Genomic DNA, 15,107 nt, shown 5'->3' with positions numbered 1-15,107 from the left:
ATGTATTTTTGGAGATGGCAGAAAAAAAAAATCACGCTTTCAAGGTTTGACTCTTCAGGACATTAAACACTGTGCGCTCCAATTCCAGGTGGCGCTCAGGCTCATCAACTTCATTGTTGCTATGGAGATTTTACTCCCGTCTTATTTCTTCTTTCCTTCTGACCCAATAGGTGAACATTGACTCTTCCTTATCAACTACTATTGTTAAATTCTCCTTGATAAAATTATTAAAATGTCTTACAGGGAAGTTTTTTTTGAGTCTTCAAGAAAATAATGTTGGTCAGATTTTACATTGCAGACAGAATAGTTTTCCTAACCTTTTTAACTTAGCATAAACTCAGTCAAAGCTGAACAACAGAGCCAATATGCCATTTCTTCTGTACAGAAGAACACATGTTAATGTAAAATGACACTTAGAAAGTGTCCCTTTACAAGAATTTAACTTAATTGCAAAAGAAACTTAAAACAGCAAATTTGAAAGCGTGCTACACATTTGAATGTTAATATTCAACAGGATCAAATCATTACAAGCATCTCAAAGATGAACAGGATGTATTTTTGTTACATTTCATAAATCTTATAAGCAATGGACAGTGAATATAATAGACAGCTCTTTGCTAAAACAAAAACGGAAGAGGAATTTCTGATACCTGGAATACATTTTAGTTTACAATAAAATTATTTAAAAGCACAGGGTTATCCGAGATAACAGCTTCGATCTCATGAAACATGGAGAAGAATGAACCATCACGTCACTCAGAGTCTGTTGCTGTGGGATCGTTTTTCCCTGCCAGAAGAGAGATAAGTCAGTGAGATCAGCATTAAAAATGAATTAAAGCTTCTGAGACTTGAACATGCTCAAAAATATTATTATGTATTTAATTCTAAATCAGTGATTTAATTTAAACCTTCTGTTTTCAGGAAACCAGGAAAACAAAGGTTGACACAGCTAGAAGAGCGAAACATGAACTGTTTTGGTTCGTCTAAAAATAAACACTGGATCAAAAAGCATTAAGGTGAATGCAGAAGCAATCTACCTTTTTATTGCTCTTTGTTTTGGGTAGTCAATGCATTATGTCTAGAGTTACTATGTAGGTGTTCAGCTATAATTACCTGGGTCAATGTTAGCATAGTCAGAATCTTCTGATGGATGACGAATCCTCTCTGCTGAGATTGTCAGATGAATACATTGAAAAAGAGAGAAAATCTTAAAATTATATCATATTTTTTGCAATTTAAGTGTTGGAGTAACTTTTTGAAGCATTATTTGTTCGAATATTTAACATGTTACATATTTCAGTATTTTCCACCATCAGTCTCTTTAAATCAGCCAGTGTAGCTGGTATAAAACTTTTACTTTACTGTTTCCAGAGGCTGTGCTGAACTTGATTGTTTCATAGAGGGACTGGTCACCTACAGACAATAAAAAAATGGTTAAAGTTTAAATGACTGGAAATGGATCAAATACTCACATCATTTTCACACAAAGTAAATGTCATAATTTATGATTTTAGCTGTGTTTGATTAGTTTGATATCTTTCCTGACAGTACTTGAATATTTCTTACTCGTGAATTTTTCTCATTTCATGGTATAATGAATATATTTTTAGACTGTTGAATAATGATAATTATGGATCATTTCTGTCAGATGAATGACTTTATTTTTATATCCAAACAGCATTAATGCAGAAATGTCATTCCCTGAGTTATTTGTGATTCAGCTTAATTCTTTGTTTTCTTTGTTTATGAAACTGATTCATTACTAAAAAAAAAAAAAAAAAGATCTATAGAGTAATTAATCAGTAATAATGAAGATGTTTAATGTGAGACGAACCATGAAGCAGAGAGCTGTAAGCAGAACCGTCATTCTGGGTCACTTCATAATTTGTGGCTGAGGCTGGATTGATTCTCTCTGGTTGACTCAATCTGAAAAGAAGAGACAAAAATTCATTAATGAAAGTAATTATTTGATGCATGATTAGAAAGAAAGAAGATATTTTTACTGACCTGTTAATGATTAAATCTGCAGGGAAAAAGACATTTAATGATTTTTATCCTATTTATAGTTAATCTTAAAAATAAATTTGAAACATTGGAACAAAAACTTATTTAACTGAATCTGATCCAATATGATCAGAAACAGGTCTCACCTTTGTACTGCTTGTAGCACCACAAAAAGAGCAGGAAAATGATGAGAAGGACTCCACTAACTAGTGCAACGATCAACGTCAGAGGAAACGAAGAGCTGACAGGACTGGGCACAGATACTGGAAATAAGAAACATTAAAAATGAATAAATCTTATTTAGGAACAGATTTTATGACATCCTCTTCTGTTTTGTAAAAATGCGATTTCAAACTTGGACAAACAGAACCTGCAGCTGATCCACAAAAGCATCAGCATTCACTGTGTTTCTCTCTAATAGCAAAATGTTCTTACCGAATAAAACGAATCAAACATTTTCCTCCTCCTCACCTCTAACAGACATCCAGCTCCTTGGTGAATCTTTTCCTGAATGTTGACATTTGTAGAAACCTTCATCTGACTTTGTCACTGCAGAGATCTTCAGCTCCCCTCTGCTGCCAGAGTCAAGGAGTTTATCATTGTGATAGAAAAACACATTGGAGAGAAGTTGTTGTTTTTTATCTCTGCAGCTCAGAGTAACAGGATCTCCCACAGTCACAGGTTGAGCAGGGCTCAGCAGGAGAGGAGCAGAATCATCATCTGTAAAACAATCAGAGGATTTTAACACTTAGAGGTTGGTGGGAGCAGAACTAACCATCTTTAAACAAAGTCATGCTTTATCATATGAAATGATAAAGCATTTAATTTTTCTTTGTAGTAAAAATTGAATGAAACACAAATACTTTCTATTTGTTTTGTTGATCACTGGAATCCCTGAAATATATACATTTTTTTATACGCAGGCTTGTTTTATGGCCGTCTATAAGAATCAGCATCACATGATTTGCAAACTCGGACATTTTATCATCAAAAACTTATATGTGTTTCACTTTAAAGATGAAGTGATAGTTTTATATCACTAAAATAACAACTATGCAGCCAGAGTGACTTCAGTGGTCTTTTGGTAACTCTTTTATGTAATGCATGTGGATGTATGCCAAGCACATGAGGAAGCTAAACTGAAAAAGTAAGTAGATCAATAAACATTCGTCTCTGTCTCTGAGCTCTGATTCAGTTTCTGTGTTCTTCCAGTTCCAGATGTTCTACTCACTCAAAGTCAGATTTATCATCAAACCTGAAGAAACTCTGCTCTAGCTCCATCAAATTTCTGCTTCCTGAATACAGAAACGTGTTTGAACAGCTAAACACAGTTCAGACGTCCACCACAAAGGACAAAATTCCTCCACAACTGAAAAAAATTCACCTCAAGTCATTGCAAACACTTGTTTGCAGTTAGTGGAGGCCCAACTGGGCACCAGGTTTAGTGGTGAACCACTTTTTTTTTTTTTTTCTTCTTCCTTCATAGTAAACAATTTCAAAACTACATGTTGTGTTTACTTTTTTTTTTAACATGCACTTGATGATTCGAAACATTTAAGTGTGACAAACGGACAAAAACAGTAGCAAATCAGGAAGGGAGCGAGGACTTTATCATACCATTGTATGAAAACAGCATATACCCTGGAACGTACAAATTAGGTTGAAATGTAATGAGAAGGGAAATGAAAAGATGATAAATAACAACCTACACCGTGCAGTGATGTTCACTGCGTTGCTGAACTCTCCTGTTCCAGGCTCACACCAGTAAACGCCAGTATGATTCTGGTCTATGACGATGACACACGTAGATCCACTGATCCTGCCCCACTTGGAGCAGTCTGACAGATCTCCTGTTTTTGTAAACCTCCTCACTCTCCACTCAGCAGAGTTTCCCTCACAGCTCAGAGACACAAAGTCAAAGATGAAGTGTTGAACTCTGTCAGGAATCACTGAGAGAGAAGCTGCTGGACGAGGATCTGGAAAACAAAGACAGGATTTCATCTGAGCAAAGAAACGTTAAATACACGATGGTTTGTTCATCTTTCATAATAAAGATCAGGTAATAAACATTTCAATACATTGATCAAACTTTGTTTCTTCTTAACAATCATAATATTTGAGCAGATCTCAACTAAAAAAAAAAATCAGACATTTTACAAACAAACGGAATAAATGGTTTTATTTGTCACAATTTGTGAGCTTTTCATTTCGTGTATATAGTACTTCACAGCTTTGTCTTTGTTGTGAAACTGTTTGTTGCCAGCTTAATGACTTTTGACAACTATTCTTTTTGATTGTTTTCAGTTCAGTGGTGATTTATTGAGAGTGGAACGGTGTTGGAGTTTTCTCAGAACTGAGTGAAGATTTTCTGTGGAAGAAGTTATTGCTCCAAGAGCTCAGAAAGTGATTCAAACCTTCATTTTCTTACATCTAATCAATCATAACCCTCTGTACTTCGGTCTGGATCAGCTTAATTACCGATTACCAGCCGTACAAAAACTGAAACCAAAAACAATGATTACTCCAGCTAACATTAATTGGAGTAATCAAACTGAGTTGTTGTTAAACTGCTCTGTTTAAATAACCTTGAAAGAAGACGTTACCAAATGCTAACAAATGTCTCTGAACCTCATGCCACTAAAAGACAAGAACAAAAAAAGTCACAGCAAGAATCCAAAGTAACTCATGTTTATTATCTGGTAAAGTATTAAGAATCTGAATCTTATTCCGCCTTTTTGGTTGATTGTTAGAAACCCATGAACAGACAATGTGAAGCATACTCTTGATTCATTTTGAAGATAATGATTAAAGATTCAACATAACTAAATGAAACTGAAATCATGACTCCTGTTTATTTATGGCATAGAGAAAAACTGACCTGCAGACCAGACAACCTTTGGTTCACTGTAATCAGTGTAATCTGCTGGTTCTCCTCTTCCTGCTCTGCACACAAATCCTGCTGTGAGAGTCGGTCCATTAACGATGAAGGAGTTCTGCTCAGTCCCACTGGTGCTGCCAGGAAGCAGCTCATGGCTGTAGACTTGCTCGTACCACTTGGATGAATGAGGAACAGCTTTATACCAGTAAAACCTCCATCCTGCATCCGGAGGTTTAATCTTACAGCTCAGAGTCACTGAGGCTCCAGGTCTCAGCCATGATGGAGGCACAAAGAGGAACGGAACAAGTTTACCTGTCGAAATCAAACATTATAAAACATCAATGTTATTATATTAGAATCTCACAACAATTAAAATGTTGTACCTTGAAACGTGTTAGAAATGTAATAATGAATTAAATACTGGCAATGAATACTGAGCTAAGTTTCTTGCTGCAAGTGCTACCAGCAGTGTAACTTGTATTTTGTAATGTGACAGATACAGTACATAAATAAAATCCCTAAGGTATGTGTTGTCAGAGGTGTAACTGATACAAGCCTCTTTTCTACGCTTTTTGTTTCCTCAGATTTGATCAAAATTTGAGTATTAGAAAAATTTGATTCAATGGTCAAAATGGTCAAATTATATTTTCCCCTCTGCCAACCTGTTTGCTTTCAGTCACAATGACTCAAATCGTCACTGTGAAATACAGACTGGTTTAATCGGGAGACATAAAGGCTGTAAATAAATTCTCCAAAAAAAACTTGATGAATTTGATTCAAACATCTTTATTGCTACATATGGCAGAATAACAGTCAGGATCAAACACTTATCTTAAGTCTGCTAAGCAGTGTGAGACGGACTTCATTTAAAGCATCATGAGTAAAAAATAAACATGTTATTCTGCTCTGGTTAGTTTTACTCTGTTGGTTTTTCTTACAAGCTGCAGCACTGAAAAACAAATTCAAGATTCAGAGCTCATTTGTTTTTCATTGATGAACAGAAACTGAACTCACCAATTTCATGAATAATGACCTCTGTGCTGTTTTCAGTGTAGAAAACTGGATCTCCTCTTCCTCCTCTGCAGCTGTACACACCTCCATCTGAGACGATGAAGACTCCGTTTGTTTTATTGATTCTGATAGGCTGATCTGGATCCTGTCTGAACCAGTAAATCTTCCAGCCTTCACCGAGGTCAGAGCAGGTCAGTGTTACACTGCCCCCTGCTGGTATGATCGTATCACTTGCTGTCAGTTTGGCTCTGGGGTTATTTAATGCTGATTGAGGCAAAGACAAAAATAAAGTCATCAAAATTTGACTCGTTTTAGTACAATTCAGTTTCATTTATTCATTTATGCAGCACCACTTCATAACAACCATTAGTCACTTTATTAGACAAACAGGTCCAACTCATATAGAGATCAACGCAATTATTGAATCTTTTACTTTGCCAAAAGGTTGAACTGTTTTTAGTCTAGTGGTGATTTTTCTAAACTTTCAATCAGATGAATTGAACTCAGAGGAACCACAGTGGCCTCCTGGAAAACTGCAGCAGGACCAGAGAATCACAATCAGCTTTTATAGGCTCATTGAAGGATGGAGGGATTTTATATGAGACACAAAACTTTACTAAAATAGAGACAGTATTGTGCAAAAATCTTGGTTTAGCCATCAATTCTCTACACTCTCCTTCCAAGAAAGCAAAAAGTTTTGTCATCTTTAAGAGTGATTGTTTTAGAAATTCCTTCAGACTTTTATAGTAATTCAAGTGTTTTTGTTTTTCTATCAATTTTCTCTGTTTTATTATTAACCACAAACACTTTAATATATTATTCATATTAAACTGAGAATTATTAAAATGTTCCCTGGATTATTTTTTTCTTGCAGAAGTTCATTAAGTTTAAACCTTCTAACACTGTTTTAGATAGAAAAATCCTCATCTGCACCCAACTGTAGCAACATTTTCCTAAGAAGTCGATCTATGCATGATTTTAGGTGCAGGAAAAGCTGATTTTTAGTTTTTGTGTTCAAAACCTTGAATTAAAAATACTTCAACAACAAAATATTTTAAGAAACCATTAACTGTTTAAATATGAAATAAATAACCTACTTACAAACATTTAATGAGAAATTATCACTCCATTGTGTTTGCCGATTGTTTTCTTCTCCACTGCAGCTGTATTTGTTACTGTAAGGTGGTGGGGTCATGTATTCACTGGATTTTGGAGGATACAGTAAATCAAGTTCTTTCCATAAATACATCCACTCACTTCCTCCTCCAATGATCTCACATTTCAGAGTGACTTTCTCGCCTCTGAACATCAGAGACCAGTTGGGTTGCTGGATTACAGTGGGTTTAATGGAAGCTGTTCACATAAAGAAATCTCTGGTTAGAAATATAACAGATAGGATATCTTGCCGTGACAATAATTGATTGTATTCAATGGTTAACATGACAAAAAAATAAATATTTTAAAACTGTAAATTATAAGTTGACTTTTTTATAGACAAAAAGTAGTCATAGATAATACAGAAATAAAAAGAATGTTAAATTCAAAATCTTTAAACTTAAAAAAAGTAATAATCATTTTATTTTTATTTTTTACCAGGGTCTCGTATGAACATTGCATCTGAGGTCAGTGTAGTTGGTTCCTTTGTGACGTCTGATCAGAATCAGAAAAAAAAAAAAAAAAATTGTGTCAAATTATTAAATAATTGGAGTTGCAAATGTCTGTCTGTGGTCTGGGGAAGCTGCATGATAAAAAAAAATAATTAGATCAGTTTACACATTGAAGTACATTGTAACACCATCAGGAATCACATTAGTTATTTATCTGGAATTAGGATTCTCTGCACATCTTCCTGTAAGTCTAGAGCTTGGAAATGACAGATCAGTTCCAGCAGAAAACTGAATTTGCCAACAAGTGGAGATTTTAAAACCTTCACACATGAAAACTACAATAAATCTCCCATTAACTGCAGTCAAACCATACATAAAATGTTTCAAAATGCCCATTTGGTTTGACAAAGAAAAAGCTCTTGCAGTTTCATGCATAATGCAGTCTCACAATGCATGAGACTGCATTATGTGCACACAAGTTGGATTATGCAACTGCCCAGCGTTTCAGGTTAATCTTGCAGCATCATTGAGGTTTAGTCAGACAGAGAAAACTTCCCCTGCCTCTAGAAGATCTGATATAATCAGCATGTTCCCTTCCAGAGAAACACACTGGATTCACAATTTTATTATATTAGCATAGATAGAGAACTCTGTCTGTAATGTTTCCTGTTACACCCCAATCATCTGTCTGTAATTTCTTCTTTAATGCTAATTGAATAGTTTCAATTAGATGAAACTATTTTATTTATTTTGAGACTTTTTGTCTGGTTTCAAAGAATATAAAGCTCTGTTAGGGTTTGTAGTGTTCACCTTCGACTCGTTTAGTGTTGTGTGTAATGACTGTGCTAAACTCCGCCCACTAAATTGTGTGACCAATACGCTTGTAATTATCATGTCTTGTTTTTTTTTTTTCTTCTTCTGTAGTTTCACTTTCCCGCTGTGGGAATTGGAGCCAGACATCTTCTTGTGTCACTTCCTGTCTGAGGCCCACACCACAGCTCATTGGATCATCACTTGATGGCTCCACCAATCCCAGAGGGGGGCTCCCTATTTAAACCCCAAGTTCCTCACAGAAATGGTGGCTGTTTAGTTGTTTGAAGTTCTTGCCTCTTTGCTGGGTGATAAATAAGTACAGGTATAAGAAATAAGTGACTTTGTTGTCAATCTTAACTTTTTGCCTTCAGACCACAGACAGCATATGGTGCTGAAGAAAGACAATGTTTCAACTTTTGCTAAGAAGCACAAACATTTCTCCTCTAAGTTTCCTCGTGTGAATTTTCAGTTAAACATCTTATAACCATGGTAACTCCAAATAATGAAGATACAAGGGCAGCCATTAATAAACACATTGCACAGTTTGTGCTTGAAACCAGAATGTTGCTGACTTGACTTTTTTACTGATAAGGCTCTGTCTACTTCTGCTTTATTTGGTCTGTTGTTCTGACCCCCTCTGACCTGATGAGATGATCAAATGGAAAAACAAAATCATCTGCTATTAGTATTTTGTGTTTGAAGATCTTTCATTCAACACAAGTGAATCCAGTGTTGATCAATTAGTCTGATACTCTAACAAGTAGAACTGATAAACAATATACATTCAATTTAAACACATAAAAAGCTGGTTAATTATGTACATATTGGAAACTGAACAAAAAACAAAAGATTCTCACCATCAACATGCGCATATGTAAGGGTACTGAGAACTGCAATAAGTGAAAGCTGAACAGATTTGATCAAAATGACAGAAACATTTAAAACAATCTTTAACCACAGACACATTTCAGGTAAAACTGCTTTGGTTTTATAAAAGAAGGCAGAGAGACAAAATATATGAAACCAAAAAACATTCATAGAGGTATTGTATGGTCAGAGTTAATCGTAGAAAACACAAGATGAAACAGATCAAACAGTGTTAAACTCTATTTCCATCATGCAGAATCATTTTTGATCATTGAACAGAATATTAGTGGTTTACTTACAGAAAAATCCCAGCATGCAGAGCAGAGCGTTCCTCATCCTCACATCCAGACCTTCTGCTCATCAGAAAGGTTTCTGCGTTGTTTTAACTATTAACTCTTTTGCTGATTGTCGCTGCAAACATCAGAGAGTCGACCACAGCTGCTACGTGCTCACGACTGGCACAGTGAGGAATAGACCGTTTATAATGGAAATGCTCGCTACCTGGTATAAACCCGAACTGCACATTAACTGGTTAGTGTGCAACTTGCCAGTTACTTAAACTCATAAAAGCAAGCCGATACTCCAAACCGATACCACTTTTCTGCTGGACTTTCCGCCTGCATGTAATTCAAAGGTTTAACGACACTTCCTACCACATGGTGCTGGTAAGACACCAACGAGTTATTTGCTGATCCTCAAAAAAAGAAAGGAAACAAAACAGAAGAAAAAGGGAGAGGTTACATAATGAGAGGAGGCAAAAATATCCATAATTTGGAGCAGAGGTCAAGTTAGACTTTTTATTTGTCTCTTATTTTGACTAATGTGCCGCCATCAGCTGTGAGACAGCGTACAGATCAGAGATAATACTCTGACAAAAATTGTTCGTATAATGAGCGATTTTGTGACCTTCACCATGTTCTCCAGGTAAAAAGTTGAAACTGTCTGCACTTTTGAAAGGTTTTACGTTTCATTGGAAATCTAAATTCAGACATATTTTATGTAAATATTGCCAAAAAAACAAATAAACAAAAAAAACATGTCTCTCCATAAACTGCTTGTATAACAACAGACAGTGTAACCAACGGCAACACATTCCAAAGATGAAGGAAACCTCTGTGATGTCACAGCCAGAGTCATGCTTGTGATGTCATCAGCTCTGTATGTTTGTAACAAACTTCTACCTTCTTGTCTTTGCTTGCTACACCACTGACGAGTTCAGACATACGCAAAGCAATTCAGGAGTTGTGAGATTTGAAAAATCATTGTTTGGAAAAACATGTCCAATCAAAAGCAACAGCGCTGCAACGGTGGGAGGAAACCCCAGCCGTGTGATCAACATCAGCAACCCTTGCAGGAGAACAGACCGGCTCCTGCTGGCATCCAGGAGAACCAAAGGTTGGCCTCCTTGCAGAGAGACCTGGAGAACACAAAAGCTGAGCTGAAGAAGCAGAGAAAACTTAAAGAGATGTTCGCCAGCCAGCTCAAAGAGATGGAAAAAGACCTGATGGCAGCAGAGGAGCACCAATCTAAACAAGAAGACGACAGAATCAATCAGGCCCAACAAATTGTAGAAGATTTGAGAGCGGAGAAAGATAATCTCCAAGAGAAAATGTCCTGCCAGGAGGAAACGAATAAACTTCTGAAGAGTCAGCTGGAGCAGATAAACATTTCATACCGAGAACTGAACTGGAGATACGAATCAGACGTTTCTGCTTTGAGGCAGCAAATGAATCGTGAGAAAGAAGTCAGTTTAGAAAAAACAAAGAATGACCGTCAGCTCATTGAGGCTCTCAGAGCAGAAAACAACGACCTGAGTCAAAAGATGGCACAACAATTTTCATTGTTAAAGCAGGAATCGACTCAGGTCATTGAAAATCTCCAAGGATCTCTAGAGCAACGTTCAGTTTGTTACCAGGAACTCAGAGCAAAGTATGAAGCAGAGGTTTCTGCTCTGAGGCAGCAAATGAATCATGAGAAAGAAGTCAGTTTAGAAAAAACAAAGAATGACCTTCAGCTCATTGAGGCTCTCAGAGCAGAAAACAACGACCTGAGTCAAAAGATGGCACAACAACTTTCATTGTTAAAGCAGGAATCGACTCAGGTCATTGAACATCTCCAACGGTCTCTAGAGCAAAGTTCAGTTTGTTACCAGGAACTCAGAGCAAGGTATGAAGCAGATGTTTCTGCTCTGAGGCACCACTTGGAAGCTCATAGTCACCAGCTGAACCTTGAGAGAGAAGCTCATTTAGAAAGAACAAAAAGTGACCATCAGCTAATTGAGGCACTAAAAGTGGAAAACCACAGCATGAATCAGAGGATGGCAGGACAGTTTTCTTTATTACACCAGGAATCAACGCAGGCGATTCATAATCTCCAAGTTTCTCTGGAACAGACGACAATCTCATACACTGCCATAAAACATCAAGCGGAAGAATTTAAGCAGAGCATCGATCAAAAAATGGAGGAATTCTCAAACAAAATGCTGAGTGATCAAAATATTATTGACAAACTTGGAGCTGAGAGAGATCATTTGCAAAAAGAACTGACGGCTCTCCAGCAACGGTACTCAAGCTGTGAGTTTTACTATAAAAGGGAGCTGGAGACACTGAAAAACGAGCTTAAAGAAAGAGACGACTTTGGACCACCGAGGAGGAAAGTGGCAAAGCGTCGACTCCAGTTATGAACAACGCTACCCCGGTAAGCAGTGGTGCCCAAAGTCGGTCCTGGAGGGCCGGCATCCTGCATGTTCTAGTTCTCTCCCTGGTGGTAGTAACAACCTCCTCAGCATGTCAGTGTTCCTCTTAGGCCTCAAATGAGCCATCATTTGATGCAGGTGTGTAAAACCAGGGAGAGAAACATGCAGGATGCTGGCCCTCCAGGACCGACTTTGGGCACCACCGTGTTAGAGGACCCAGTAGAGGCAGACGCCAAAGAAAGATCAGTGTGGAAAAAGATACGACACAGTTTGAGGCTCATGAAACCACAAAAGTAGAAGAAAAGCAAGAAAACCTCTGTAGCAAGTGTTGAGAATGAGAATCTCAATCGATGAATCATAATTTGTATTGACACACGGAGCATAAAATCAGCCCAGAAAAGCATTCAGACTTTACTTATTTTATTAACTTTCAGTGCTGAAAGGAGACGCTTTACCATTACATCCGAGAAGAGTTTCTAAAAAAGTCTGTGCAGCGTCTGAGGAGAAGAAGGAGGGTAGGTGATTATAAGGACTGAAAACACTCCCTGAAATCACACCATGTCTCTGTGGCCTGATAAGTTTCTGTTTCTCGTGAGAAATGGACCTTGGTGTCTAACAGAATGTAACAGAATGTAAACAAATGTAACTCTTTACTATGGGCCCTTTGTCTAACAGCGTGTGACTCTTTCTCGACCTTGGTAAAGCATCTCAACACAAGCGACTAGAAAAAAGTGTCTAGTAAAGTTCTGAACTGTTTGCAAAACCCCAAAATACATGTATTATTTTAGATCTCCCTCTACCCCCCACAAAAAAAATGGCCTGGGTTTTCTCCGGGTACTCCGGTTTCCCCAGATTTCCAAAAGCCCAAATTACATCTCACATTTTAGACAAAAAAAAAAAAAAAAAAGGTTCAGCACAGTGATGCAGTGATTAAAACTGCATCTTCACAGAAACGACGTTTTCGTTCTCAACCAGGCGTCTCTTTATGTGGGAGTTTCTGTTCTCCCGTGTTGATGTGGGGTTTTCTCCGGGTGCTCCGGTTCGCCCCAGATTTCAAAAATGATATAAATTAGGGCGATTGACTAATGTAAATTGTCCTCAAAAATGTAGTATCAATATCTAGAAAATTGAATTTGCAAACAGTTCAAATTGGGGAAACAAAACAAGAAGTCAGTTTGTTGTGAGAAAAGAAAGAACCTTGTTCTAGAGGTCAGTCCTGAACCATTTAAAATTACAAATTACGTCTCACATTTTAGACAAAAATAAATGGTTGTCACGGTGATGCAGCATCTTCACAGAAAAGAGGTCTTGGTTCTCAACCAGGCGCCTCTTTCTGTTTGTTCTACTCGTGTTTAGTGGGGGGTTTTCTCCGGGTGCTCCGGTTCCCCCCAGGTGTAAAAAAATATGGAAACTTTGGTGATTGACAAACAGGCACATGCAGAGAGGGGGGGTGGGGGGTAGAGGGGTATTGAGCAACTGCCCCTTTTGCTCCTTGCCCCCAAGTGCCCTAACCCTATTCTAGGTCAATATGAACGTTTCAGATTACAGAACAGTTTTTGGTGAATTGAAAATAAAGTTTTTGGTGACTTGCTGCTCGTCAGATAACGGAAAGTGTTGAACGTTGTTTCTTCTTCAGCACGGAGTAGCGGTTTAAGCAGAGAGGTATTTATTCTAGATCAGTGTTTCTCAACCCTGGTCCTCACCGCCCCCCTGCTCTGCATGTTTCAGATGTGCCTCTTTTCCAGAACAGCTGATTCAAATGATTGCATGACCATCAAGTACTGCAGAAGCCTGTAAATCACCCATAGATACAATTCAGGTGTGTAGCAGAAGGGAAATACCTAAAACATGCAGGACAGGGGGGCGGTGAGGACCAGGGTTGAGAAACACTGAGCAAGAGGCATTTATTCTAGAGTTAGGTAAATTTATCTTGAAGGAGAATAGCACTTAAATAAAAGTCCACTAAGGATAATAATTTAGAATTAAAAATAACTCACCCTGAGCTACCATGATGTATATAATGTATGTAATGTCTAATAAAAGAGTGTCATTAATGAAGGGGAAAAAACTCAATCCGGACTTTAAGTAAGTTTAGTCTGGTTCATAATGTGTATCCTGATAAAACATTTTTGATAAAAAGATATAAATGGGATCTGGACCCTATGTGTACTTTCTGTAAAATTAATGAATAAAAGCTTGTTCATCTTTTTTGGGATTGTAATTACACCAAAAATATTCTGGAGAGATATGTCAATTTTGTTTCACAAAAAAAATCTCAATATTACTTTAACTTTAACAAATAAGGATGTTTTGTTTGGAATGGAGAAATATGAACTTGCCAAAAATAATTTTTATATTTTGTTAACTTTTTTATTATTTATGGTAAATATTGTATTCACACCTCCAAGTATTTACAGCAAAAGCCTAATTTCCAGATTTTATTATCTTCTATTAATATCTATATTGAATCCTCACTAAGCTCAAATGCTAAAGCCATTCAAATCATAACTGCCCTTAAAGAACTGCAACCCTCGAGCACAGATTTGATTTTGACTTTGTAAATTAATTGTTCCATGTTCTGTAAAACCCTTGGATGTTATATCTATGTTTGTTTCTACTAGTGCCCTATATTGTTCTTGTATGTTGCCTGTTTGCAAAAAAAATAAAAATAAAAAAAAAATAAAAACTCTATCAAACATCATCTTTTTAGGGAAACTGACAAGCCTATCTTTGAATTTGACTAAAGTGTTTAATTAACATTGTATTTTTAACATGCAACACCAGCACTGGTAATCTAACATTTTTAATTATGCTCTGTAGATTTCGATTCATTCCCTAAAATATTTATTATGGAAAGTATTTTTTCTTTTCATTTAATATTGTCTTTAAATGCCGGTTCTCTAAGATGCAAATACAAGTAAAATGTCTTTCCTAGAAAAAAAACAACAACTGTATTGACCAATTATTTTGCGGTAGTTTACTGCCAGTCAGCCTTGATTGTGACAACAGAAGAAGACATCAAATTGACAATATCCTACCGTATTTTGGAATAACAGTATGTTATTATTATGGCTGTAAATTTACAGTCATTTCTGAGTGCATCTGTTTAGTTTCCAAAATAGAACAAGATCAACAAAATATGTATTCTAATAATTTTTTCTTTTCTCTATATTTGGATGAAATGCTTCAGTTCAGCTTAACATCTGTGGAGAGCTTCATGAGGCTCAGGTTG

The 15,107-nt window shown here is 36.8% G+C and overlaps 1 protein-coding gene across 1 annotated transcript; it reads right to left on the bottom strand.

Annotated features, from left to right (window-relative positions):
* Positions 1-355: 355 nt before the first annotated feature.
* LOC106941219 (obscurin-like) lies at positions 356-9,577 on the bottom strand. The gene is made up of 13 exons (XM_015024162.1): positions 9,480-9,577; positions 7,487-7,543; positions 6,995-7,246; positions 5,897-6,157; positions 4,883-5,194; positions 3,714-3,980; positions 2,476-2,724; positions 2,151-2,267; positions 2,008-2,023; positions 1,835-1,926; positions 1,363-1,413; positions 1,114-1,167; positions 356-787 (listed from the first exon to the last, which is right to left on the bottom strand). The coding sequence occupies exons 1-13, from the start codon at positions 9,514-9,516 to the stop codon at positions 753-755; spliced, it is 1,800 nt and encodes a 599-aa protein (XP_014879648.1). The 5' UTR covers positions 9,517-9,577; the 3' UTR covers positions 356-752.
* Positions 9,578-15,107: the final 5,530 nt, after the last annotated feature.

Source organism: Poecilia latipinna, unplaced genomic scaffold (assembly GCF_001443285.1).
Source record: "Poecilia latipinna isolate Pla-1442-1.1 unplaced genomic scaffold, P_latipinna-1.0 Scaffold3554, whole genome shotgun sequence".
NCBI lineage: Eukaryota > Metazoa > Chordata > Actinopteri > Cyprinodontiformes > Poeciliidae > Poecilia > Poecilia latipinna.
This window is presented reverse-complemented; position numbering and strand designations above follow the sequence as displayed.